The 27,250-nt window shown below is 44.0% G+C and overlaps 1 protein-coding gene across 2 annotated transcripts; it reads right to left on the bottom strand.

The window, feature by feature from the left end:
• Positions 1-896: 896 nt before the first annotated feature.
• renbp (renin binding protein) lies at positions 897-27,021 on the bottom strand. 2 transcript variants are annotated; one of them, XM_083639632.1, is made up of 12 exons: positions 26,960-27,021; positions 24,383-24,485; positions 24,196-24,271; positions 22,342-22,417; positions 15,440-15,624; positions 10,999-11,174; positions 9,936-9,987; positions 8,120-8,201; positions 6,829-7,004; positions 5,636-5,767; positions 3,457-3,544; positions 897-3,343 (listed from the first exon to the last, which is right to left on the bottom strand). In XM_083639632.1, exons 2-12 carry the CDS (start codon positions 24,481-24,483, stop codon positions 3,267-3,269), a joined length of 1,221 nt encoding a protein of 406 aa, XP_083495758.1. In that variant the 5' UTR covers positions 24,484-24,485; positions 26,960-27,021; the 3' UTR covers positions 897-3,266. The 2 variants fall into 2 exon arrangements, with proteins under 2 accessions (XP_083495758.1, XP_083495759.1); XM_083639633.1 differs by having other exon boundaries at positions 24,383-24,488; positions 26,960-27,018.
• Positions 27,022-27,250: the final 229 nt, after the last annotated feature.

Here is a 27,250-nt window from a genome sequence, read left to right on the forward strand (position 1 = left end):
TCAGCAGAAATGTAGTTCTAACGTAAGTTCAAGCCAGGAAGACTATAATATGCATTTTACACCTTAATTCACTTTTCTATCTCCACTCTTCAATCTACTCACATGCTCATAAGCTGTCAATTTCCGGGTTTCCGGGTAGTCTCTTTTAACCAATAGCATAGTGTCACATCACTTCTCACCCCACACACCTCCAGTGTAAGCCTATCACATTGCTTCGCACCCCCGTCGTAAGCCAATCGCTTGGCGGCGGTTTCCTTAAATATGCTTTTTCTGTCCCATTCAGCCTCTCAACACTGCTGCTGTCAGTCTCGCACCCTCCTCCTCCCCCTCTCCTCCCGGTCATCGCAGACCTATCCGATTCTTCAGTCGGAAGAGTCTCATCATGAGTCTCAGAAGGAGATCACCAGCACCACCAGTATCTAGACTCCACAGGGGGATATATCTGGATGCTGATCTGGGCTGATGCAGCTCTCTCAAGATCTCCCTGCGGTGTCTAACCGCCAAAGACTAATAACAATACCTTATTCTCATCATTCTTTCTGTAAAGCATCATTCACGTTATTGTAATAAATATAATTTTATTCATTGGTCTCTAGTCTCTCCTGATTGAAATGGAGATGGCAGTAGTAGTAGCCTATAATACGTGTGACCAAAAGGAGAGATTCTGAGATCTAAACTTGTAAATTAACCTTGTAAATTGTACTCATTAACGTGAGCTAGATAGCTTGTTAGCTTGACAATCGCGGCCACGGGTGATGTTAAGTACGGATTTTCACTAAAATGATTGACATTTGCAATGTTGCAAATGTTTCCCCTAATGATCTCTTAATTCATATCAGAGGCAGAGGAGCACCCTGGTCTGTAAGTAAGAAAAAGAACAGAGAGAACACACAAAATAGACATAATAAAATGTTTGTTTTTATTATTATATAGTAGTATTATACAGTATAGTATGCATACTATACTATAATGGTAGTATTATACAGTACATGTATACAGTACATATTTTCCCTGTACCATACATCAGTGGTTCTCAACGTGGGGTCCGGGGTCCACCAGGGGTCCTTGAGTGGGTTCCAGGGGGTCCGCAGCAAACTCATGAATTGTTCAAATTCAGCATTATTTAATTGACAAGAAGTTAGCATAATTAGACAATATAGAAGAGTGATAGTTTCTCGTTATCTCTCTGCCTACAATACAGACAGTCATGGAATTCTGGACAAAATCAAAATCGGACAATAACAAATATTCTCAGGTTCGGATCTGAGACAAAATCTCATCAAATCGGGGTCTGTGGCCTAATGTGGACTCAATTAGTCATGCTACCGTATAAAAGGGTTGAGAACCATTGCCATACATCATCTTACGACTCCCCGGTGAGTCCCGACCACCCAGATTGAGAACCATTGAAAATGATCTGAATTGACACAGAGACTCAAAGAAACAACTAGTAAACAAAACAACATCACATACTGGAATGACGCAAATAAACAACACTAATGATTATTTTCTCAGTCTGGTCCCTTTTCCCCACAAAACAAACCGCTTTACAATCTGCGTACAAACATCATCTGTAACAGCTTGTGTGATTTGCTGCAGTGGCGATGCAAACTGGGACGAAAAGTCTAAAAAGCGTAAAAAGTTTGACCGAAGCAGCCGACTCCAGATGGACACAGAAGGCACATTTTAAAGTGATTCGTTTTCAATTAACCAACACATTTCAGGGCAATTGTATCTAGTGTAGTAAAACAGTGCAACTTTGCTTCAAGAACCTGATTATCGAGACTTCAATAGTCAAACATACGATGAAAATATGAGCTGCCGAGTGGGAAAAAGCGTTAACGTCCGCCTCCTAGTGGTGAGTACAAGCAGGGCCGGCGCGTGCCATTCTGCCGCTCTAGGCGAGAACAAATTATGCCGCCCCCAATTGGCAACACCATCATCAAAGTAGGCTATGCATGATGCAATATGCAGGCATTTTGCACATCCATATAGCCTACCAAAAATAACGCACCACAGGTCTGCATAATAACTCCAATAACCACAGTAGTCATGATACAGCACAGCTATTTTCCAAATAATCACATTTTTCAGATCCTCAAACTATGCAAATCTCTCTTATCTACCACTTTCTCATGTGCTTAAAACATGTGCGCACGGCGGTGCAAGCACATTAATGTGAGACTCAACTTTCATGTACCTTTCACATGTATTTAGGCTATATACAAAGGTGAGTTGTTGTTACAAGTTGTTGGCAAATAAAGCTTGTTTACCTTTCAGAAGTGGACACCAGCATCAGCAAAGGTCTTTAAATAAATCCAATCATCCTCTATTAGGATTCTCTCTGCCAGTTAATTTTATATGGAGATTGTTGCCAGTCTGTCTGGTTTCATTGTAGGCTACTACTGCAGAGGTAGTTTCAACTTTGAGAAACTTCACATATTGTATATTGGAATTTTGGTCTCTCCAATGAATGGGCAGGCAAAGTGCGCACTGCGCACTGCACAGGGAAACAGATTGTTTTGGAACCCAGAAACAACGTTAGAATATCGCGCTAATTTACTGACTACACTAATAGGCCTACTGGTACACACATATGAGCACATGTCCTAGGCTACCTTAACCGAAAGTTAATGATGGAAATTAGTCTACTTGTGTGTCCCTTTTTCTCAATCAAGCGGGATGGAGAAGGCATGATGACCCGCCCTCCTTTGCCTCTGATTGGCTAGTAGTAGTGCTTGTTTAGGCATGAGGAGTGATGATTGGTTGGGTTAGGGTAAGCATATCAGGGTAAGCCAATCAGAGGCATAGTAGGGCGGGCGGTTCGTGCCGTGGACAGCGGGGAGAGCATGGATCTAGTAGGGGGGTAGAGGAAGAGCATGGAAGAGGCAGAGCGCTGGAGAATATTTGGAGAGCTGCTGCAAGTGAAGGCGCACAATTTGCCGCCCCTCCAAGTGCCGCCCTAGGCGCTCGCCTATGTCGCCTATATGTACGAACCGGCCCTGAGTACAAGTCAGAGAAATTGGAATTTTCTGTCAACACAGGCAGTGAACAATTCAACGACGTCGGCAGTCAAAGAAAAACGATCAAGTCTGCTCCTGAAAAAAGAGGAATGACAGCCGCTGCTCCTTTATGGCTGATTTTAACTCGATTAGTGAAACTCATTTTGGACGCAGAAACTTGTGAACACTTCATTCATCCCTGATCTTCCGCTTCTTTCCCTCGTCTTCTCGTACGACGAATCAGTCCGATAAATGTCGGAAAGCTTAGTGGTCCTTCTTCTCCAGCAGGTCGTCCAGGATCCGCTCGCACATGTACAGGCAGCGAGGAACGTGGAAGAAACCTGAAGCAGGCAGGAAGTAAGAGAAAGCTAGTCACCTTCAAAGTGTGTGACAGCTGATTTTTGAATTTTGCAGTTGTGTTTTTGAGTTTTTTGTTGTTTCGTTTTGTTCCGACCTTTGAACGGGCCACCTTTAAAATCCAGAGCCACTTTCCCTTCTTGTGTCAAATAGCCGAACCACTCGCCGCTCTCTGCATCCGAAAACTGCACAGAATCACAAACACATGATTAGCTGACCGAGTCCCAAGTCAGTCTCGAGTCTTGATGCACAAGTCTGATGCCAAGTCCCAACAAGTCACCAGAACCCAGGTCAATTCTCAAGTCTTCTCTTCAAGCTTCAATTCAAGTCAACATTGAAATAAAAAAAATGACTTTTACCTTGTTAGCTAATTTCCATACATTTCCTTGTATTTTTATATCCAGTAAACAACATTACAATTACATGAATTCACCCCTTGATTCATGCAAAATCCTCTTAAAGATAGTTTAAAAATAAGATTAAATACAATCGTTAAATACATTATAGATTAGCTTATCAATCAGGAATAAATCCTGTATGACGGTGTTTATGAATGACTTACTAATGCTTAGTAATGTATGAACAATGCTTTATAAATGATGAATTAATTATGAATACTTAACTAATGCTTATTAGTGTGCAGTTATTATAAAGTGTTACCAAATAGTTAAAACACTTATTAATTAAAGCGATCCCATCAAAACATCATTAAACTCCCCTTAAAGCAGCTACGAGCAACTTTTTCGATTGTTATTAAACAGTATAAATTTAATATCAATGCATCACATCTTACCTATAATAGTAGCTGAGACCATAGCTGTGTGAATCAGAGATTGCTCCCTTGGATGATTATTAAGTCTGTGTCTGTGTAAACTCGCGTCAACAGGGGGCTCTCTCTCTCTCTCTCCTTACCGCCGGCCCGGCTACCCGGAAGTGAAACGCGGAAGTGAAACCCGGAAGTGAAACGGAGCTGCCTGCCTGCCGCGTTCGCGCTGCCTAGCAACATAACATAAACAATGTGAAAGCCACGCATACTCTCGCGAACATCTCTCGTTATATTCTAACAGGTTTTTTGGAAGTTATTTTGTGGTTATGGCCGAAGTGGCTGCTGCAAACCGTTTCATTTCACTTCCTGATCTTCCCTGGCCACAGACAGACTACACTGGCCGATTCACTCGGGGTTCAAGCGAGACTACTCTGCATTGGTCTCGTCGACTATTACGCTGGGGACATACCAGAGGCGAAAATTGCGCGCATGCGCCGCGCAGCGCACCTCCGCGCAGAAGTGGCTTAAAGTGTCCACACAGAGAGCGCAGCTCTCTTTGCGCGCTCTGCTCGTCCGCTATATATTTTGCCCCAGATCTCCTGTCTTCCTTATCATGGCCAAGTAAATGATGACATAAATATCTAAAGTAATATGTTTGGGATAACAGTTAATGGCTACCTTCTTTATAAAATGCAATTGCATCATTTGTCTGTTCTCCTCCCGTTTTCCCAGTGCGTGCTCTTGTAGAGAGAAGGCGAGTCCTAGCTCTCTACTTGTTGCTCCGCAGGCAACGAGCCCCTAGAAGCCGCTCCCCCTCTCCCACTGCTCTTTCTCTCTTTTCACACTTCCAAAGGGGCAATCAACAACGTAAATAAACATTATTTCACTTTGAAATTGGTTTTATTTGACGAATGTCCGGTTTCGGAGTTCCTGTCTGCCCTTATCTGATCTGTTCAACTTGACAGAGTCGCTCACAGGCGCAGACGGCCGCGCAGGAAAATAGAACTCCAGGCTGAGCTGAGCGGCCCTGAGCGTCCGCGGAGCTGAGCTGAGCGGCGCGCTGCGCGCTGCGCGCAATTCGGTGTGGACTGACAGATCTGATAACATGGTGTCCTAATGAAAACTGGCTGCGCACAAGGTCGCAAATGGTCGCGCTGCGCAGCTTACGTGCAGGAGACGCGTGCGGTGTGTTTTCACCGTTAGAGGTAAGATGTGATGCATTGATATTAAATTTATACTGTTTAATAACAATCGAAAAAGTTGCTCGTAGCTGCTTTAATGTTTGACTCCTTACTTTCTAATGTAATGTACATTTCAGCTCCACTTCAATAACTCATTCATAAACTGTAAACGTACACAAAAGACATGGAAAATCCCGTATTTCAGTCTCAGTGTGAACCAACCCACGAGTAAATCCCTTAGAAACCCATGATACAAACCTTCCTCTTCTAAAGCCATGCTATGGATACTTAAAAGACAGTAAGGGGTAAAGTGAAGGGTTTTCTCTCACATGGCTGAAGCTGTACTGGTAGACCTGGCTGAATCTGTGCAGCAGCTGTGGCTCCCTCAGCTGCTTGTAGGCCATCAGGAAGGCAACCAGAGCCTCACAGTGTGGCCACCACAGCTTCATATTCCACTCCAGCTACACAGACAGACAGACAGACAGACACACAGACAGACAGACAGACAGACAGACAGACAGACAGACAGAAACACACACACACACACACACACACACACACACACACACACACACACACACACACACACACGACATGTTTTACTTTACTGAAGGAGATTTTTACACCAGTACCTATACTCCAACTTAAGTAAAATATTAGCAAACTAACAGTACTTCTACTGGAGCTGGACATTTGGGAAACTATTTGTAATTAGAAACATGAACACCAAAGTAATTGCAAAGTAATTACACATCAAACTACAGTTGAATTGATTCACTTCAATTTACAGGTCCGGTAGCATGTGACTACATATGAATGCAAGAATGTGATTGTATAACTATCGGTGCAATTACTGTGTAATTACTTTGGTGTTTATGTCTAATTACAAATAGTTCATACTTTGTTAGGGACCTGTAAAATGAAGGGTTACCACTTTTTCCACTACTGCTAAAGTATGATAATCATACAAGTGAATATGCTTTTAGATTATATTTTTGATACTTCTTTTGAAACAGAGAGACATAACAGTAGTTCTTCTTTGTGGACTCCCATTTTGAAACCATTCGGTTTGGCATTTTGATGGTCGCCATCTTGTTTTTGTGTGTGTCAGAAGTGACCATATTTGCACGAGAAGCACAGCCTGCTAATTGGTCCGTAATTGACGAGCTGCACGATCACTGGACAATCACGCCTGAAAGCATAGCTGCTTATCATCTATTTGACTCTAAATTAAACCATAATTTAGACAATGAACATCAAGCTGTTATTGAAGAAGACTTGAAACTAGAGATTGAGACATAAACTCATTAGGAAAATGTTTAATGAGGCCATAAATCAAGTGAGACTTCCATACAGTCAGACATCTTTGTGCAGCCAGTGGCGTTGCCCCTCTGCTGGCCATTAGGAAGAATGCAAGTTTAAGGCACTTCCACATTGACTTCCTTTTTCATCCCCAGAGGTTGCCCCTTGGTCACACCGCCGCCTACCTGAGTGGGACAAAAGACAGCCTGGTGTAGCCTACCTGAGTGGGACAGAATTCGTCCACATCCAGGAAGTAGAACAGTCCCCCGTGCTGCGTGTCCCAGCCCCGCTGGAAGGGCAGCTCCATGAACTTGTCCACGGCGGTGCGCTGGAGCGTCTGGTCGCCGCGCGCTGTGGCATGCTGCAAGAGGAACCAGCCTGCCTCCAGAGCATGACCTGACCACCACAGGAGACAAGTCATCAAGTCAATGATGCTCCAGTCCAAGTCAGTCTCAAGTCTAAATGTAGAACAGCAAGTCAAGTCAGAACAAATCAAGAGTCCAGTGTCAATTTAATACCTTAAAGAAAACTAAATATCAATACTTTTCAATGCAATGTGGTTTTAACAGATTAGAAACTTGGTAAGAGCATCAGGAGTTTTGATTTATATAAACAACTTCAATAAATCCAATCATTCCATACAGATCAGAATTTAAATTCAGTCGTCTGCTGGAACAATATCTCATCACTTTCAATCTGAGTCATTTACACAAACACAAGATCTCAAATACTTTAGAAACCTTTTCAAGTAATCTAAGTACAAGTCAGAGTCAAGTCGCAAACATAATCAAATGATTAAATATTACAATAAACATTGTCTAAAACACGTTTTGATGGGATCTCCTCTCTTAATAACTCTCTTAATTAATTTTTGCATGGACTAAGGTGTGAATTAATGTAAGTTAATGAATAAAAGAAATACAATTTTATTTTAAAGGGGTTAAATGACTGGTTCATAGAGTGTAGCATGGTCAGCATATCTGCGCGATCTGCTCCACTCTCACGTTCCCAGCAGGTCACTGAGGTCTGCTGACCAGAGCTTATTAGTTGTTCCCCGCACCAGGCTCAAAACCAAAGGTGAGGTTAGGTTGTGGAACGCTCTTCCTCATGACCTGATAGCTGCGTCCTCTGTGGGCATTTTTAAACAGCAGCTAAAAACGCTTCTGCTTAGACAGGCTTTTGTCTAGCCTTTCATTGCCTGTAGTCCTGTGTGTTGTTGCCTTTTTTTTTTGTATTTTACTGTTACCTGTATTTATTGATCGATTGGTTGTTTTTGTATTCTAATCCTGTGAAGCACTTTGTGAGTTTTCTCTGTGAGAAGTGCTATACAAATCAAATTTACTTATTTACTTACTTAGTGTAGGAAGGTCTTTATGGATGTCTGTGCATCACATCATACCACTGTATCAGTTTACATTACATACAACAAGTTTGTTTGGAGTTATTTTGTTTATTAATTGACTTTTTAAGAGTATTTAAGCTGTCAGGTAGAGGAGTTTGGACGGACTCACCTGGGTTCTGGAGGCGACCCTGGCAGCCCGGCAGCTCCGCCCCGTCCGGTGACACGCTCTCTAACACAGCCGTGCCGTCTCTCTGCAGAACCACAACACAAGTCAGGCTCTACTGAGCACAAGTCCCAAGTCCAAAATGTACAATATCAAGTCAAGCCAGTTTTCAGTTGGCTCTTGAAAGATGATACAGTTAGAATGGGGTGGCCAAACTATGGCCTGTGGGCCAAATGCGGCCGATTGCCCGCCATGGATTTTTAATATTATTATTATTAGTGGAGTTGATTTATAATAATAATAATTATTATTATTATTATTATTACTAGTAGTAGTAGTAGTAGAAGTAGTAGTAGTAGTACTACAACATTGGATATAGATACATTAGATACATTTGACCCACAATATTTTTTATATATTAACATTTCTCTTCTCTAGTCTTTAATGTAGAGTTTAATCTCAAGTTTAAGAGTTCAATCTACTGATTTAGGACTTATAGAAGCCCTGAGAGGCAAGTGAGGGGAAACAATCTGGTGATCCATTTTCTAAGTCTGTTGATCTAGATTGTTAGCAAGTTAAGTAACATTACAGTACACGATGGTAATGTGACAACTTGCTAACACATTATCTACCTTGTGTTTAGAGTGCATGGAGACATTTAAACTCACCTGGAAGAGAAAAACGTAGTCCTATTTAGAACATGAGATAGTGGTGCACTCTTGTGGACGAAATGAGTATTACAACAAACACTTGTAGATTAAAAGAAAAAGTAACTTTATAGAAAGATGATCCTGGCCAGACTTAGACAAGGGAACACCAGATCCCCCTCCTCACTTGCCTCTCAGGGCTTCAGTAGACTTGACTTCTGCACATGAAGAGCTAAGAGCTGTGTGAACAAGGTTCCCACACCTTCTTAAACATCAAATTCAAGGTCTTTTCAAGGACTTCCCAGGCCCAATTCCCTCACATTCAAGGACCCAATATGGCATCGTTTGATCAGGGTCAATGACTGTTGCAACACTGAGAATTGTTACAATGAGAAGGAAGTAGCAGCTTTACAGAAGCTCACAGGCAACAATTAAAAAGAGAGAGGCTTGAATGTGTGAACGCTTCTCTACTGTGCTTTGATACACGTTAAAGCCCCAATCAGTAAAATTTTTTACATTTTTTACATTAGTATAAGAGCTTTTTAGTCACCGGACATGGTAGATTGACTTGTAATAGGGAGACCCTCGTCTTTATTTATCCCACACCGCCCTCCATTGGCCAGCACTGGGACTAAGCAAGTTGTCTGCAACGTCCCGGAGCAAGAAAAAAGAAAAAAAAACAGGACGCGCGCATGCGCTGTACAGCGGAAGCGCTGTCTGAATGAATACAAGGAAGTAACTCGATTCGGATTTGCTACGAAAATGATGTTTCACGGGACTATGGATTATTATTTCGTCACGTGGTGAGTACCCGATGTCACAACATGTACATAGAGCTTCTGGCGCTGTGTTTTGTTGACTTTGAACGGCGATATCGTTAACGATACTAATGCACGCAGATGGCGCAGTGGAAAACTTACTGAGTGGGGCTTTAAGTAAAAAAAAAAAAAAAAAAAAAAATCAAATTTCTAATGTTTCTATTCTTGCACAAAATATATGAATTCAAACACTTTCTACCACCCATGTCTATTCATGTCTACTTTCAAAAACCTTCAAGGCATTTTCATCTCAAATTCACAATCTTTCATTGATGTCAAGGGCCGGTGTGAAATGTACAGCGGAGGAAAACAGTGTGTAGCTGTGGTACAGGCCAGGGCCCACTGGTCTTCAGTTACCTGGAGGTGCTGCAGGATCTGCTGGACGCACCAGGCTGCCAGCTCCTCGTACCTGAAACCATCAAGCAGGTATCTTCATACAAATAACTTGGGTGTAATGATAGATGATCTGTTATCCTGGAAAGACCTTATCAAAACTGTCTGTAAAAAAAACTACACAGAGGATTTGGCTTCTCCGCCGACTTCGGTCTTTTGGATCGAGTATACAAATATTATTATTATTAATTTATTTAAAAAAAAAAAAAAAAAAAAAAAAAAATTGGGCCAGGTGACGCGTTTCGCGTCGAAACGCGTCACCTGGCCCTTTTTTTTTTTTTTTTTTTTTTCATTTTTTTTTTCTCTGGCTGTGAACAAGCAATTTCAAAAATTTCAACGGATTCGAAATTTAAGATTTTTTAAGAATTAATATATATTCATATTCCCCACGGTAAAGCCGGCCTTTAAACAGCAATATCAGGCTATCTTGGATCAATTGTTATCAAATAACATAATGATCCCATAGGCATCCAGGAATTGAACGAGGGGGGCTCCTTTTTCCAAGCTTCGTCTGGGGGGAGGCCCACAGTCACAGACTTTGAAAACCCCCTGGTCACCTCTGACCCCAACCACATCCTGAACAGTGAATACAACAGTACTGTGAGCAGTTTCATGTAGGAACTATTTTCTTTTGCAGTCTCATTTAGGAACTGGCAAGCAGCTAGCGGGTGTAGTTCGGTCAAAAGAAAATAGTTCCTCCATGAAACTGCTCATAACAAGGTCTGTGGATTATCTTGAGTAACGGGGTCATGATTTCTGGAAAGAGACATTATTGCTGTTGAGTTTATCAAATGTATTTCTTTGGCACTTTGAGCACCACAAGCCGAGTGCCATCCGGTTCCATTGTATTGGAGAGAAGGCAGAAACTCATGGATAAATTGCACTACAGGTGAGAGGGAATATATTTTGGATTTTATGGTGAGCTGTCCCTTTAAATCTTTATATCGTGTTACTTCCTGCATTTTCGACACAAAATGGCTGCTTTGGGTGAAACAGGCGTATTCAGTACTACTGTATCGCATCATACCTCTGCTCGGCCTCGTGGCCCCGCCCCTCGCTCAGCTGCTGCACCAGGCACAGGAGCATCATGGGAACAGCCATGGCGCTGGCGGGGCTGTCTCCGGGCATGCTGGGACGTCCCAGGCCCGACGGGTCCACCCGCACCCACAGCACCAGCTGCTCCATCATCTGCTCCGCCTCCGCCTGCACAGGACACAGTCCAGCCAAAGAGCTTACATTGATAAGAACTGAAGGCTAACGGGTCCATCCATTGCAACATGGGGAGCAGCACACTTCTTAGCAAGACCTACCCTACTCTGCCTGATGGGGTGTGAATCACCAGAGTCTCCACGATACGATATTATTACGGAACCAGTGACGTCATTTGTGCATGAATGACATCACTGCTGCACAACTTAACTCAAATCAACTCTCAATAACTGTCAAACTAAATGAATGCCGGCAAAAGTGTTTACAGTTTTCTGATATGTGTGAGATCATGTGCAAAGTAAGTCAGCATTGTTTTTTGGGGGAGTGTCCCTGTCACAATACAATATTATTGCGATGTTAAAAGCAAAACAAAAAGCGATATATTGTGATTTATTACCTTTTTTCAAGTGCAAATGTCCCCAAAGGGGAAAAAAACATTGTTAACATCTGTTTTACCTAATGGGATAAAGTTTCCAGTCTGTTCATCTCACTTCAATCTTTTTTTTTTTGCAGCAAAAGACTGAGCAACACTGTCATAAACACGTCATAAATGTTGCATGCATTTGACAATTTGTATAATATAATTTTGTGATACAATATATTGCCACACACAATTACACGACACTACTGTATGCTGTATCGACTCCCGACTCCCCCCCCCCGCACCTCTACTGGCTGTCACGGTTCTGTGCTGTTGTCCCATTGGTGCAAGGAGGCGTTTTCAGGCCAAAATGGCGGCAGCACTGTTGTCAAAAAAGCGCTGTTTCATCTCTTGCCTTCTACTCTTTGACAGAGCTGAGGTCAGAGGATGGACTCCAGACTCTGCTCATCTCCTGTTCTCCTTCCTGTCTCCGTCACTGCACACGCAGCATGTCAGCTTTCGTCATGTCAGCAGATTGTTGTGGAAACTCTAACTTCACTCTGATCCTTCTGACCCTTTCACAGTCAGTTTGACTGGTGCAGTTACAACACCAACGCCTAGCTTAAAGGAGGACTTACCACCAAAACACTTTTTTTCAGCTTTTAACCAATATATATGACTTTGGGGGTGATGTGTGAAGAATTCTGGTCAGAATTTCCACATTTGACACCAAACTGTTGCCATTTTACCATTTGTATCATTTTTCAGCAGCATAACTGGCATAAGCGCCCTCTAAGGGTCGAACACTGCTTTTTTTTCTCAAATGAATGGGAGATTAGGGGCACACTGACGTCACAGTGCCCCCAAAGACTATGGGATTTCAAGATAATTACTCCCCTACCCCCCCTGTACCCTTTCGGCTCCTCAGAACTCCAAGCCTATTCCTATTGAAGTTTGCTCTTAAAATACTGAACCACCAAACGTCGTCAAAGTTGGCACATGTCTTAATTATAGTTAGTTTCCCGCTGAATGTGTCACTACTTTATTAATATATTACCTGGATAAGCTCGAATGATGATGTTTATATTATCAGTCCGAGTTGTAAGCACTGTCTCCAGCCCAGGCAGGCGGGAGAGAGTCGTACTGTAAAACCTCATGCGCGCGCAGCAGCAGCTGGGCTCTCTGTGCACAGTCTGACATTTCCGCGGCTATCAGTCCGACTTGGAAGCACTTTCTCTCGGCCAGTCAAACGGGAGAGTCTGCTCGCTCATGCACCCGCAGCAGCAGCAGCACACAGCAGCAGTGAGAGGCGGGGGCTTTCAACAGTCTGACATTTCAGCAAACAAATCTCGTCGCAGTTTAGCGGGAATGTAAGGTATAACGCTATACTACGACGTGACAACGTGACAAAGCTTCTCTAAACATATCGGCTAATATAATATCATCACTGTGTACAAGCAACGCCAACTTCTCAGGAAATGAAAGTCAGCAGAGCAGAGCAACTGGCTCTGTCTGTGTGTGTGTGCTCCAAGGAGGAGAAGAGCTCTGTCCTGCTCTGCCTGCGCCCTGAGAGGAAAAATCAGAGGTGTTGTAACTTTCAACAAGAATCACGAAAAGCCCCAAAACGCAAATTAAAAACGGATTTCATTGCGCGGTTTATCTCTAGTTAGATGAGGGAATTACGTGGAGAAATCTCGCATTGTGTTACCCCAGAGCGAGAGGTTTGTCCTATTGTGGGTGTGCTGCTGTTAACGAGCCCATGTCACTTTGCTCTCGTAACGTAATTTGACACCCTGCCATAGAGATACATGCAGAAAAATAATTAAATTTCTAGTTCGCCACTGAATTACCAAATTGATATAACTTTCAACCATTTTCAGATTTTCTGTTTCCATACAGACCAACAGCGTTGGCTAGTTGTTGATATTTATAAAGATATTGCCCCTCTCAAATAAATTATTTTTGAGGCAGTAGGCAAACTGTAATGGCGTCGATTTCCGAAAAATAATCTTGACTTGAACACAGCCAAAGAGTCCAGTATAGACAAGAGCATATGTCATTTCTTGGTTTTTTCCATAGGTATTTTCAAATCACTGTTCTAATACATATCTAGGGGGTAAGTCCTCCTTTAAACCTGACACACACCACTGCCATGGGAAGTCCATCTAACTAACACCACCGCTGATGGTACTGTATGTCAATCTTTGCAAGCGTTATCTCAACCTTGACTGAGGGCACAACTCCCTTCGCCAGCACTGCCCAAGATGATACAACACTCACCAAGCCAAGATGATACAACACTCACCAAGCCAAGATGATACAACACCAAGCCAAGCCAAGGTCACAGCAACATGTGAGAGCACAAACCACCTCCAGCCTCTAATCTCTGTGCCTTAAAGGGACAGCTCACCCTAAAATCCAAAATACATATTTTTTTCCTCTCACCTGTAGTGCTATTTATCCATCTAGATTTTTTTGTGTGGGTTGCCTGAGTTTTGGAGGTATCAGCAGCACAAGCCGAGTGCCATCCAGTTCCATTGTATTGGAGAAAAGGCAGAAATATCTACGCCTGATATCTCCAAAACTCAGCAACTAACACAAAATGATGGATAAATAGCAGTACAGGTGAGAGTAAAAATATGTAATTTTGGATTTTAGGGTGAGCTGTCCCTTTAACTTATCTTGCCTTAACTTATCATGCCTGAGGCCTCTCTGTCAGAATGGATCCAGACTGGCCCTTTTTTTTAAATTATCTATGGAGGCTATGTTACGTACTTTTGTTCCAATATCAAGAAATGTTATCTTTCCTCCTCTTCTTTACACACAGATCCTGAACACAGCATATTTTACAGTGGACAAGTTTACAGCCTGATATTACAGTGTTCCAAAATGTGATTTGAGGGAGTCCTCCTGGCTCCTGGCCAAGACAGCAGCACACAAAGTTTCACATAAAGAACAAACGACAGACTGATAACAACACAGCAAATTACATCGAACAATGAATTCCCAGTGTTCAGTAAGAGAACATGTGTTCAGTAACAGAACATGTGTTCAGGAACAGAACATGTGTTCAGTAACAGAACATGTGTTCAGTAACAGAGCATGTGTTCAGTAACAGAACATGTGTTCAGTAACAGAACATGTGTTCAGTAACAGAACATGTGTTCAGTCACAGGACATGTGTTCAGTAACAGGGTATGTGTTCAGTAACAGGGTATGTGTTCAGTAACAGAACTTGTGTTCAGTAACAGGACATGAGTTCAGTAACAGGACATGTGTTCAGTAACAGAACATGTGTTCAGTAACAGAGCATGTGTTCAGTAACAGAGCATGTGTTCAGTAACAGGACATGTGTTCAGTAACAGAACATGTGTTCAGTAACAGAGCATGTGTTCAGTAACAGAGCATGTGTTCAGTAACAGAACATGTGTTCAGTAACAGAACATGTGTTCAGTAACAGAACATGTGTTCAGTAACAGAACATGTGCCTTCAGCGGTCAAACAGTCCTCATCCATATAATCCATGCTCACACCAAGATGAGGGTGCAGAAACTTTCACCAAAGAAATGACGAACCTGCGCTGTTTGTTAATCCTAGATCACTCTTAATATTCATAGAAGGCTACCCGAATCTCGAGTTTTTAAAAACAAATAATTCAGACTTTTTAAAACCCATCATTATTATTTTTTATCTTAATTCTGATTTTTGTGAAACTCATAATTCAGACTTTAAAGACAGAATTCGAACTATTTTCTCATCACTCCACTTTTTTCCCCTCAGAAATTGAACTTTAAATGTCTGAATTCTAACTGAAACTCGGAGCTCCTGAGATTAATGTGAGAACTCAAACAAACGCTCAGTGTGCTCCTGGTATGGTTGCCTCCATGTTTCTGTGTACCTGCATGTCGGTGTCTCCAGTGACGCGGCTCAGCTCGTCCAGGGCCAGGACGTAGAAGCACTCGCTGAAGATGGTCCTCTGGACCTTCACCGCCTTCCCATCACGAGTCAGGCAGAAGGCACACTTCCACGAGACGCTGCCGTCACTACTGGGAACACGAGCGAACTTCCTGAGGAACTCTCCTCCTGAAATACAACCCCAGAGGAAAACATTACCTCAGCGATACATGTACCAATACAAGCCAGGTGCTATTTTATACGCTTCCCGCCCCCCGTTGGTAGTACATTTTCGCCAGTTATGCGAGAGTGCAGTGTTTGCACCACCGACTGAAATGTGACTACTACAGAGCCCCCTGGGGTCACCTGAAGAAGAAGAAGAAGAGGAAGAAGAAGAAGAAGAAGAAGAAGAAAAGTTGAAATCTGTGCCCACAGATTAGCAAGCCGCACCCTCAGATTCACATGTCTGTAGGAGTTTTTTTTAAATACAACTTTTGCAGTAGCAATGAAAGCTGAACTGTGCAGTGTCCAATCTAGTCCAATCATAGTTGTAAACAACACCTATTATGGACTTTTTTTCATCATCATCATGATTATTATGATGACATCTAATATTAAGCTGCATCCTTGTTTATTGGATTTGATGATTAAATACAAATTAATTGGTTTAACACTGCATATATGAAGTTATAATAACATTATAACTAAAGTTCGGGAACAAGGCCATGCCACAACTAACCACTCAGTCAATCATTCAATCAGGCAATCCCTTGCTCCGCCCGGATTCAATCATTCGCTCCACCTATATATACGCCCCAAACCAAGATCCTTTCTCTCGTCTCAAGACCAAACTCATTCTGAGTTTCACTCCAAGACAGACAACACGAAACTTCAGCTCTTACCTGACTGTCATGGAATCCACGTTCCAGTTCCACCTCTCTGACAGCAACGACTTGCTTGGCGTCGGCGAGGACCCACACAGGTTTCATCTCACTTGCAATGCAATGCTGCCGACGAGCCTCCGGCCCGTCGTTCCGACCTGCCGCCTCGTCTTCGCTCGGAGATTCACAAGCCTTCCCAACGGTATGCCCAAACCATGGCTCAAACCTACAGCAGTGCCAACGCTACTACTAGCCATCTAGTAGCCACACAAGGCAATCATCACCGTTTAGCCGACGTGGCCAAACTCACGGTAATCCAGTCTCATCTCAATCTACACACACAAATCATGCCGACGACAAACGTCAACAACGGGACAGCTGCCATCCGTAAAAACAAGGTACCATTTCATCGCAGTGATCACTGCAAAAAGTTTGGTTGCTAACCAAACTTCATCAATCAACAACGTCATCATCCAGCACCCAAAGCCACCGGGCGCTTCCGGCAACACCACGGCGATCCCGGATGACGTCATCACGCTGACCGACGCTGCAGCGCGGTGCAGCTTCTTCTTCTTCTCATTATTATAGTTTTCCGGCAGACTTGATGCCTTACGGCACACTGCTGCCTCTCACTGGTCGGAAATATTACTGTTTATGGTGTTTTATGGTGTGAATTCAAGAACTGCCAGCACAGTCCTTGCATGATTCCCAGCAGCGTTGGGGGTAACTCATTACAAAGTAACATATTACATGTAATATATTATTTTAGGAGTAACTCAGTAATGTAACTTATTACTTATAGGATTTCAGTAATATATACCAGTTACTTCATCAGTAACTCAAGTTACAAATTGAGTTGCATTTTATTAAATCAAAGCACATAGTTTATACAATAATTTCCTAATCAAACCGTTGTCTTATGCAAATAACCAACCATTATAGATGACAATAACAATAGGAAGAATAACTTGCCCAACACTGATTCTCAGTGGATTCAGCAGGCTCTTCATTGTTAGTCTTTGTGCCCAGGCTTAGTGTGAGGGATCAGCCGAGCGGCATTTTGATGAACGGGCCGCTCACTGGGTGGCAGCGGCGTTCGAACCCTATGGAGCCCAAGTGGTGCGAGGTGCGAGTGTCTGCTCTAGCTGGCTTGACTCCGTTTGCATTTGGAGAACTGAGACAGTTCACACAATTTTGACACGACACGTATATATTATACATCAGACTCTCGGGCTAGTTCTGCTCTCACTCAGAATATCAAAATATAAGCGATGTGATGTATAGTTTCGGGATGTTAACGTTGTTGGCACAGCTCATACTATTAACTATGGGTGGCAAATGAAGTCACGTTGACTCGTCCTATACAGCAGCATACAGCCTTTTTCTTTCTCGTGCGTAACATTTACATTCCATGAATACACGTTTCACAGTTGTACACAGTTGCACACAGTCCATCTTCATGTTTTCCACTCTTTCCAAGTCCCATGCCAGTCCAGCGTAGCAGACGGCAGCCATTCCTGCAGCCATTCTGGCAGCCTCAGTCAGGAGGGCGAGAATGCCCCCCCCCCCCGTGCCTGCTCCCTCTGTTTCTGCTTTGTCTAACCTCATTGCTTCAATTCTCTCATCCCTATGTCCGCAGGCTGCACTATCACCCCATGCACATGCACCCCCTCATCCCAACATCCTTTCTTCTTCCCTTCCTTCTGCCAGTGTTAACATCAACCCACCGGCTACTGCGGTTCCTTCAGCCTCCATAACAGTTGCTCCGATCAACTCATTTCCTACTAACCTGTCCTTTTTCCCCTCCCTCCCCCAAACCCTCCCCCCTCCCCTTCCCCATCACCCAAATGTATTTAATTCTGTTTAGCTCTGCACCCTCAACCACAGCACCACCTGCAACCGGTTTTGCAACAATTCCACCATCAGCCAGCTTTCCAGCATTCTCCACAGCGCCACCTACAGCCAGCTTCCCAGCATTCTCTTCAGCCCCACCTGCAGCCAGCCTATTCACCCTTACCACCGCTCAACCTCCAGTTCAACCCACAGCACCACGCCCAATTCCAGTCTCATCCACCCTCAGGTAGCAGATAATAACTGGTAACTACATGGCCCTCGCTGAACTACTCCAACCCTCCACATTCCACCATCATGCTTCCAGAGAATTACAAAGCAACATTGGACCCATCCTACTCAAAACACCCTCACCCCACCCGCTCCAGAGAACGGACACCTACCCTTACTACCTTACCAAACATTCAGCATGAATGCCAAGCATCCCTGCACACCAATCAACATCAACACCTTATACAATGCCTTTTAACAACACCCAGACCCTAAATTCGTCAAACTTCCTCATTTTCAGTTTCTCTCACGATTTCCAGCCAGGCATCCAGGTCATCTCAGAACCTTCAGTCAGCTACCTCCTTGCTGCTACATGTACCAAATGCCAACTCCTCGCCCTGCTCAGACACCTCGTCTACGCCATCCCCATCATTCCCCAAGGATGATCCTCCCTCTCCCACCTCCTGTACATAGCCGCTTCAGCATATCACAGCTATATCTGCGACGACATCTGACCAGCCCATCTCCCGCTGTGTTGAAGCTTGTTGGGGGTGGATGGAGATCGTCCGTTATCCTGGGACACCGAGCCCAGCGGGCTCCCTCCCAGGATGCGATCTTCATCCACGACGACCTCGACGACATCTGACGAGCCATCTGCTGCTGCGTTGAAGCTCGCCGCGGGTGGATGGAGATCGTCCGTTATCCTGGGACACCGAGCCCAGCGGGCTCCCTCCCAGGATGCGATCTTCATCCACGACGACATCTGACCACATTGCCAATTTGCCATAGACAACGCTTGTAAAACGGAGACATGGCAATAGCAATACTGCCCCTCCTGGAACGGCACATCGTTTTCTACGATGATCTCACGCAACCTGGACATCCAGCTGTTCACCGATGCAAAACCATACATCGGATTCGCCGGCTACCACGGAGGGAGGTGGAGCGCATCCGACTGGCCACCTGAGTTCGCTCTACTCTCCCCCTCAGCCGCTATCCACAAGTTGGATCCCATCTTGGTTGCAGCACTTCTTTGGGGGCACAAGTGGTCATCTACATAGACAACACAGCAGTAGTCAACATCATCATCTTGCAAATCACACATTACCTTATCCCGATCTCAGCCCAGCATCAATTCATCATCCGTACCGCTCACATTTCCAGTTACAAAACTCCATCACTGATTCTCCGACCAGTGTCTCATTCCAGAAATTCAAACTCTACTTCAGTCTCCGACTAATTCCAGTTCCAATTTAGCCCCCATCTTCAACTAAAACTCGCAGCTGCAGCACCTGACCTCAGCATCCTGACAAGCCATCCTCAACAACCTAGCTCCCAGAACATCGTCATCATACCCCACAGGATGGACTTGCTTCAAGTCCGTCCTCACACGTTACAACTTATCGTTTCCTTTATCGGACGTCTTCACCATCTGAACTTCATCACCTACGCCCATTCCTCTCTTCACATCAGAACTTTCGTGATCCACATCTACTTCAATAGCATCAATTCCCCTGTCAACTACTCACTGGCGCCTACGTCCTGCCATCTCCCTTTCCCTCATCAGCCTGCGGAAAGGCAGAGCCACGATTAACTTCAACACTTAACATCAACACCCTCCGCACAGGGTACTCATCCCCGTCTCCAACGCAACCCTCAGATCCACGTTTCTTCAGACGTTCAGAATTCAACTCAACCACGTCCATCTCCAATCCACCTCGACATGCAAGTCTTTCCGACCTTACAATTCATACTTCCGACATCATCTACAAACTCAAAATCCGATCGACTCGGAACCTCACATCCCATCTTCCCGTAAGTCCTCTCAAAATCAGGAATATCGCCTGAATTATATTCTGGCCACTCTTTCCGCATCGGAGCTGCATCTTCAGCCTCCAGGCAAGGTATCCCTGATCACACCATCAAAGTCCTAGGCCGTTGGTCATCCCAAGCCTACCACAGCTACATCCATAGCAACCTCAGTGACGTCCGTAATGCCCATGCTCATCTCAGCCAATGAAGTTCTTTTGGGGATAAGATGGAGCCATCAAGACCATGAAGATTCCATCGCCGAGGCAGTTCCCCCATCCAGAGTCTCACTCCCTGGTTCCTCGAGACATCTACTCATACTTCCTCCAAGTCATCCATTCATTCCTCATCCGCTCACCCCCTCATCCCTTCATCCCTCATCCCTTCATCCCTTCATCCCTCATTCCTTCATCCCTCATCCCATCCCCTCATCCCATCACCCCCTCCCCCCATCCCTTCCCTCATCCCTCACCCCCTTATCCCTCATCCCTTCATCCCTTCATCCCTCATCCCATCCCCTCATCCCATCAACCCCTTCCCCCATCCCTTCCCCCATCCCTTCATCCCCATTCTCCCTAACAAACTATCAGTTATTTGTGGCTTGGTCATAGTTAGTGAACTGCACATTAACTTTTGCGCTTTTATTTTGAAGGCTAAACGTTCAAACCGGAAGTCTAGTTTTCCGGTTATTCTGGCCAGTGTAACGCATGTACTTTCACTACATGCTAAGCCACCATACACTGAAGCAACGCTCAAGCCACACTGAAGCTACGCTGAAGCCACGCAGTTTCATTTCGGCGACATTGTTAACAGGCGAGACCGTTCACACCAGCCGCACGCGTGCCACGCTGAAGCTGTGCTGAAGCGATCGTTCAGGATTCTGTTCTATTTTCCAAGGGTGAAGCATGAAGCTGCCAGGCATGAAGTCAATACAAGTTGTGGGCGGGGGCAAGGCAGCGTCGAGTGAGGCGCTGAGGAAAAGAGAGTGCTTCTTGAGTGACCGGTTTAGCCTGAGCTCAGCTTCTGTTCAGCTCTGCTTCTGCATAGCACCTGGTGTGAACAAAGGGTAACAGGCCCAAGCTGTTTAAGAAAGATTATGGCAGGCCCTCAAAATCAGCATTACCCAAATATTCATCTACAATGTGTAGGTCCTCCTTTGTTGGATTTGACGATTAAATAAAAAATAATTTATTTTGAAGGCTAAACGCCTAAAACAGGTTGTGGCACGTTGTGGCACGGTTTACTAATCTGTGCACACTAACTACTGAATGGAGCCAGAGATGAAAACAACATCACCAAAAACTATTTTAAAAGAGACAACTTGGCTATTATTTTATGGACTTAGAAGATTTAGAGGGTGTAAAGGTGTTTTGATGTGGATTTTTTCCATTAACAGATGGTGTTATATTAACACTGTGTCCTCATGAGGCAGCATTCTGTGAAAACAGGCCAAGTGTTGATCAGGACTAACATTAATCACCTGAGTCAACAAGGGACAAACACACAGCGGTGAAGAGCCATCTGCTGCACGGACCAAGAGACTAAAAGCTACCTTGTGCATTTTCACAACTTTTATAGAAGTATCTGGTGTCTACAAAATACAACTGAAATGATTTTCAGTAAAAATGGTAGAGTTATAGCTTTAGCTATTCATTTCCCAGTGTTTGTTTTCCACCGACAACGAAATAGGTTGTTTCACATAAGCAGCTTCGTATACTAAGGACTACTCTGATAGGACGGCCATGCTGGGAGGCCCGCCCTCCTCTAAGCGCTAATTGGTCGATTTCAGACAGTCCAGTGACTACATAGAAACTGAGACTGTGAGGAAACGGCACAGTAACAATGATTTAGTCTTTTTACTGTGATCACCACACCTCACCTCAGCAGAAATACTAGGAATAGCCAGATCATCACCCCCCATTTAAACCTCAACCAGTTTAAAACCAGTTGAACAGGATACACGCACACGCGCACACACACACACGCACACACACACGTCACACACACACACACACACACACACGTGCATGCATGCACACACACACGCACGCACACACACACACACACACACACAGGTGCATGCACACACACACACACACACACACACACACACGCACGCACGCACGCACGCACGCACACACACACACACACACACCAGCCTTTGCAGCGTGGAGGATCTGGGGCGTGTGGAAGCGCTCCATGGTGCGGTAGAGGCGACAGTACATCCAGACCTGCAGGAGACACAAGCCTGGATGTCAAACCATTCTTCATCACATTAAAGCAGATGTTATTGTGCTATAAACAATGACAATTAGGTTTTGGCACTGCATTTTACAGAAGGGAGAGAAATGTAAAGGAAAACAGAACAAGCTTTCAAGTTTCAAAACGTGTCACTGACCTAACGATTTACTATCAAAGTAAAGCTGTTTCAAGCACTTTATTCAAGATCCAAGCACTTTTCAAACCTTGAAAATACCACATTAGAATGTTATTATTTTCAGGATTTTCCAGCACCTGTATGAACCCAGTGGTTGAACAACTCTAACCCTGCTCGACGTGTCTGACCTGCTCTGACCCGACCGGCTCTACCCTTATTTGTTCCCTCGTCCACCCGCTCTGACTCTGGGACTCGGTCACACAGCATTGCTCTCCAATGTGAGGTACCGCCCTGCAGCTCGCATACGCAGCTCTCATGCAGCTCGCCCGCTGCCCGGCCTCGGCCCGCTGTGCTCTTATGACATCACTGATGATGTCACAATGCCTATGACATCATCAGTGATGTCACAATGCACAATTGCCCAAGTGGCATCACTGCATGACATCACATCCAGTTGAGTGACATCACTTATGACATCATCAGTGATGTCACAATGCAGTGACATCACTGATTACATCCAGTTGGGTGACATCACTTCCGGGACAAAATTGAAACAGAGAACAGAGCCCACATGCTCCATAGATATATAGATAATAGGGGTGGGGGAAAAAATCGATTCACCTAAGTATCGCGATTTTTAATGTCACGATTTTTTGAATCGATCTTTTATTCCAGAATCGATAATCGCAAAAAAAGAAAAAAAAAAAAGAAAAAAAAATTGGGTGCTTGCAGTCAGGCTACTGAACAGCAGGCCAGGCGCCGCCTACTGGTTTACTAGTGGTTTTATTACTTTATTAGTTAGTCTGAAGTAATAATTACACTTCAGGGTTAAAGTAGGTGCATCTCATTGTAAAATTGGACTTCAAACGGCCCAAATCTGGCTTCAAACGGCCCAAATTGGGCTTCAAACGGCCCAAATTTCACACACGTCGGCCCATATCGGCCTGGCCTGCTTGGTATCTAATGCTCGGCCTGAATTATGATCCCAGTCCGCCCCTGTTTTTAACTATATTGCCCAGCCCTACTCATGATATATAATATACAGTCTCTAGTGTATGATTCAACTTTTCCCATGTTCTAATCTAGTGTAAAAAAGCAAACAAACTGAAAAAATAAAAGAAAAAAATAAACAAAAATCGCAATAAATCGTAATATCGAATCGCAATAATCGTAGAATCGCAATACTTAAGAATCGCAATATAAATCGAATCGGCACCCAAGAATCGTGATAGTATCGAATCGGGAGATAAGTGAATCGCCACAGCCCTAATAGATAATATTCCTCTTACGGATGTCAGTAGTTTGTCTCGAGGACGAGGTGTTAAAATATTCCACTGTGAAACAACCGTTTAAATCCAGTCTTTCGACAGCCGGGTGCTGAATTTAGGAGAGAGGCATCCCAGTTCCCACAGGAAGCTTGGGAGTTTGAGTATTCATCATGTTTTTTGCTTCCCAGGTGCTTCAAATCTGTGATACGACGTCGGAAACGGGTATGGAAGCGTTTCCTCCACTTGGTACCTCCCATCACGCAGAGCTACGCTTTGTGACCCAGTCCCTGAGCCCGAGGCCACGGACGAGGGAACAAATGTGGCTAGACCGGCTCCAGACCTGCACCTGTCTGGACGGACTCACCTGTCGTCCCTGCAGCCACACATACTTCAGCTCATCATACACCTTCCCCTCCCGCCCCAGGCAGGTGAAGAAGCCTCTGCAATGAGACACACAGAGGGTTAAAGTTAAAGTCACTACCACAAACCCTCCACACACACACACACTGCATGGACTGTGAGAGTGTCATGGCCGCTGGCGGGGCTCGTACCCGTGTTGTGTGTCATGAGAGTGTTTGAGCCAGAAGTCCACGACCCGGTCCAGCTCGGTCCGGATCCGCTCCCTGTACTCCTGCAGCTTCTCCACAGACATCACTCCTCACACAACACAACGGGAAAACAATGTGAGTTCTATTTGCACAAAAGACGATTATTATTATTATTTATTTTGAACTTATTCCAGATTATTCCAAAAGATATGTGGAAAAATCACATTTGATTTGATCGATTTGATCATTTTAAAACAAGTTTAGATCATATATAATGTGATGTACCTGGTTAAAAAAAGAGAGAATAAAACATGGAAAAACCACATGTGAATGCACAGCAAATGTGCTGATGAAGAAAAGAACAACAGTTTGACTGGTCTTAAATATCTTTCTATGACAGAATGGCTGATAGTGATATGAGAAACACAAGTGCAGAACATCTATATATCTGAACGCACAGTTAAGGCAACATAGCATCCATGAGTAAATAAGATAAAAAGAGTTTACTACTATAGTGCTGAGTATTCCCACGCTGCCCACTCTTTCGTAATGATACTTTTCAAGGACTTTGAAAGCCTCGATTAGCTGTTCTTAAATCCAAGCACTTTCAACCCAACCCAACACAGTCTCACAGACAATTGTAAAATAGCAACGTTTTGGACCAACGTTGTTGCTATGTTACAATTTCGGCTGCAAAATTGTAAAATGGTAACGTTCTGAGATTTTAGGGTTGGGGTTAGGGTAGGGGGAGGGGTTAGAAATGGAAAATCTCCGTAAACCACCCCCACCCCTGTAGAAACGTACATGACCATTTTACAATTTCGGGGGCCAAAATTGTAACATAGCAACAATGTTGGTCCACAAACGTTGCTATTTTCCAATTATTTGGGAGATTGGGCAACCCTGATTTCCTAAATAGTCTCTCAGTTCAGGCACGTTGACTCCCACTATTTACAAATGCTCCCGCTTACATGTCAGCAGCTCTCAAAGTTGGTAAAAAAAAGAGAGAAGAAGACAGGATGTCCGATCAAAATGAGGCGGGATATCCGGTCATTTCCCCCAATCACCTGCCTCGGTTATGTTTCAGAGATTTTTGGTTGAGTCGAATACCAACGAACTTCCTTCTGATATGATCTTTTTTCTTCTTTGGAACATGACAACTTCCTCTGTCCAAAAAATGTGAATGGTCTGAAGTACAGACTGTCTCTGGAGCATTCCAAGATTGTGGAAGAGACAGACTGGCTTAAGAGACTATTCCCTAAGGGGATCAGAGTCAAGTTTAATTTTCTACATGTGCTTTTGGGATTTTTCATATGTGAACCAGCAGAATTACCCCATGAGTTTTTCACCTGCATTCTCTCTTTGCATGTCAAATTCAGTTATTACATGATGTAATAATAACTGTCATATATGTAATGGCAGGTGAAAATGAGGAAGAAAAAGGGTTAACCAGTGAAAAATAAAAGCACTTTCAATTAAAATGTTCACATCTAAGTAAAAAAAAAAACTACATTTGCATTGAAAAGTCCAAGATATTTAGTTTCATTTAAATTAATAGATTGATTGACACTTGTTCTGACTTGACTTGGTAATCTACATTTAGACCTGGGACTTCACTCAAACTGAGTTGGGACTTGAGCAGAGTTGACTTTGTCACACCTCTGTTGTTTGTATCATTGTGGTCTTTAAGTCTTATAGGATGTGGACCAACTTGACTGGTGAGTTGAGTTTGGTCTGTTGGGGCTGAGGTTCTCAACGTGGGGTCCGGGGGACCACCCGGGGACAAAATCATATCTGACAATAAAGATTTTCTCACATTTGGTTGGGTTCAAGAGACAAAATGTCATCAAATGGCTCCAATGAGGACTAAATGTGGGTCTTTCTTTGATATGAAAAAGGTTGAGATTCATTCACTGTGTTAGAGGATCACAGTTCAGACATTAGCGCCCCATTTGGCCATCTGGGTTCAAATCAATCAGTAGCCTACTAGCCTATCACATGAAAGGTTGGCTCAATAAATGATCGTTCAAATCAATGTCATTTCGCAATTTGAGAGAAGGCAGAGGAAGCAGAAACAGGAGGCGTATTAGGGAATAAAGTAGCACAAACACAACATAACCCCCGTGATAGGTTGCTTGCTTGGTGTGTTTACTACATAGGCTATTGAGGCTAACATAGGCTACTGCTTCAATCTGATGGTGATGAAATGTGTTCAACGATTTGTATGTGAACACTGGACGCGACTTCAACATCAACATCTGCCGTTCTCTGACCCAGACCCGTTTGACACCAGTGCGTGCACTGCCTGCTAGATGCGTTACTACATGTTTTAACATGCAGAACAGCTGCCGTCAAAACATACGGATAAACCAAAGAGGTAGCTGCGTTGCTAAACTTCATTCTAGACGAAAACAAACCATTTCTTCGACATCTTTTAAAGAGCTAAAAACAACAGAAAATTGACATTTATCGATGTGCAGTCTTGTCCCGTTTTCTCAGCGGTTTGCTAGCTGGTTTCTGATGCGATCAGCTCTGTGTTGTAATGTGCAGAGACAGGACCTGAAGAGAAGCCTAGCCTACCTGTAGATCCAGCTGTAAGGTTCAAGATGTGGATCAGGATCTGCTCTGTCTCTGTCCGCCGTTTCCTGAGTCTGGACTGAACGGTGTCTGTCAGGTTTCGATCATATGACCAGTCCACTGCTCAGCCGGGCGAGGGGCGGGGCTAAACCAAGGAAACTGGAGGGATACCAGGGGCGCTTCTAGGATCAGAGCTCCTGGAGGCTCAGCCCCTGATGAGAATGTGACAAGCAAAAGTATTTCAAACCCCTCCCCTGTTTTAAAGCACTCATTTCACTGAATACAGTTATTCTT

Source organism: Poromitra crassiceps, assembly GCF_964638095.1.
Source record: "Poromitra crassiceps genome assembly, chromosome: 7".
Classification (NCBI taxonomy): Eukaryota; Metazoa; Chordata; class Actinopteri; order Beryciformes; family Melamphaidae; genus Poromitra; species Poromitra crassiceps.

Excerpts from the sequence above, each read along its gene's own strand:
- renbp (XM_083639632.1), bottom strand. The coding sequence starts at position 24,483 with ATGTCTGTGGAGAAGCTGCAGGAGTACAGGGAGCGGATCCGGACCGAG. Across the intron at positions 24,272-24,382 it reads TCTCATGACACACAACACGG|AGGCTTCTTCACCTGCCTGG; the intron begins GTACGAGCCCCG and ends GTCTCATTGCAG. Across the intron at positions 5,768-6,828 it reads ACGAATTCTGTCCCACTCAG|CTGGAGTGGAATATGAAGCT; the intron begins GTAGGCTACACC and ends CTGTCTGTGTAG.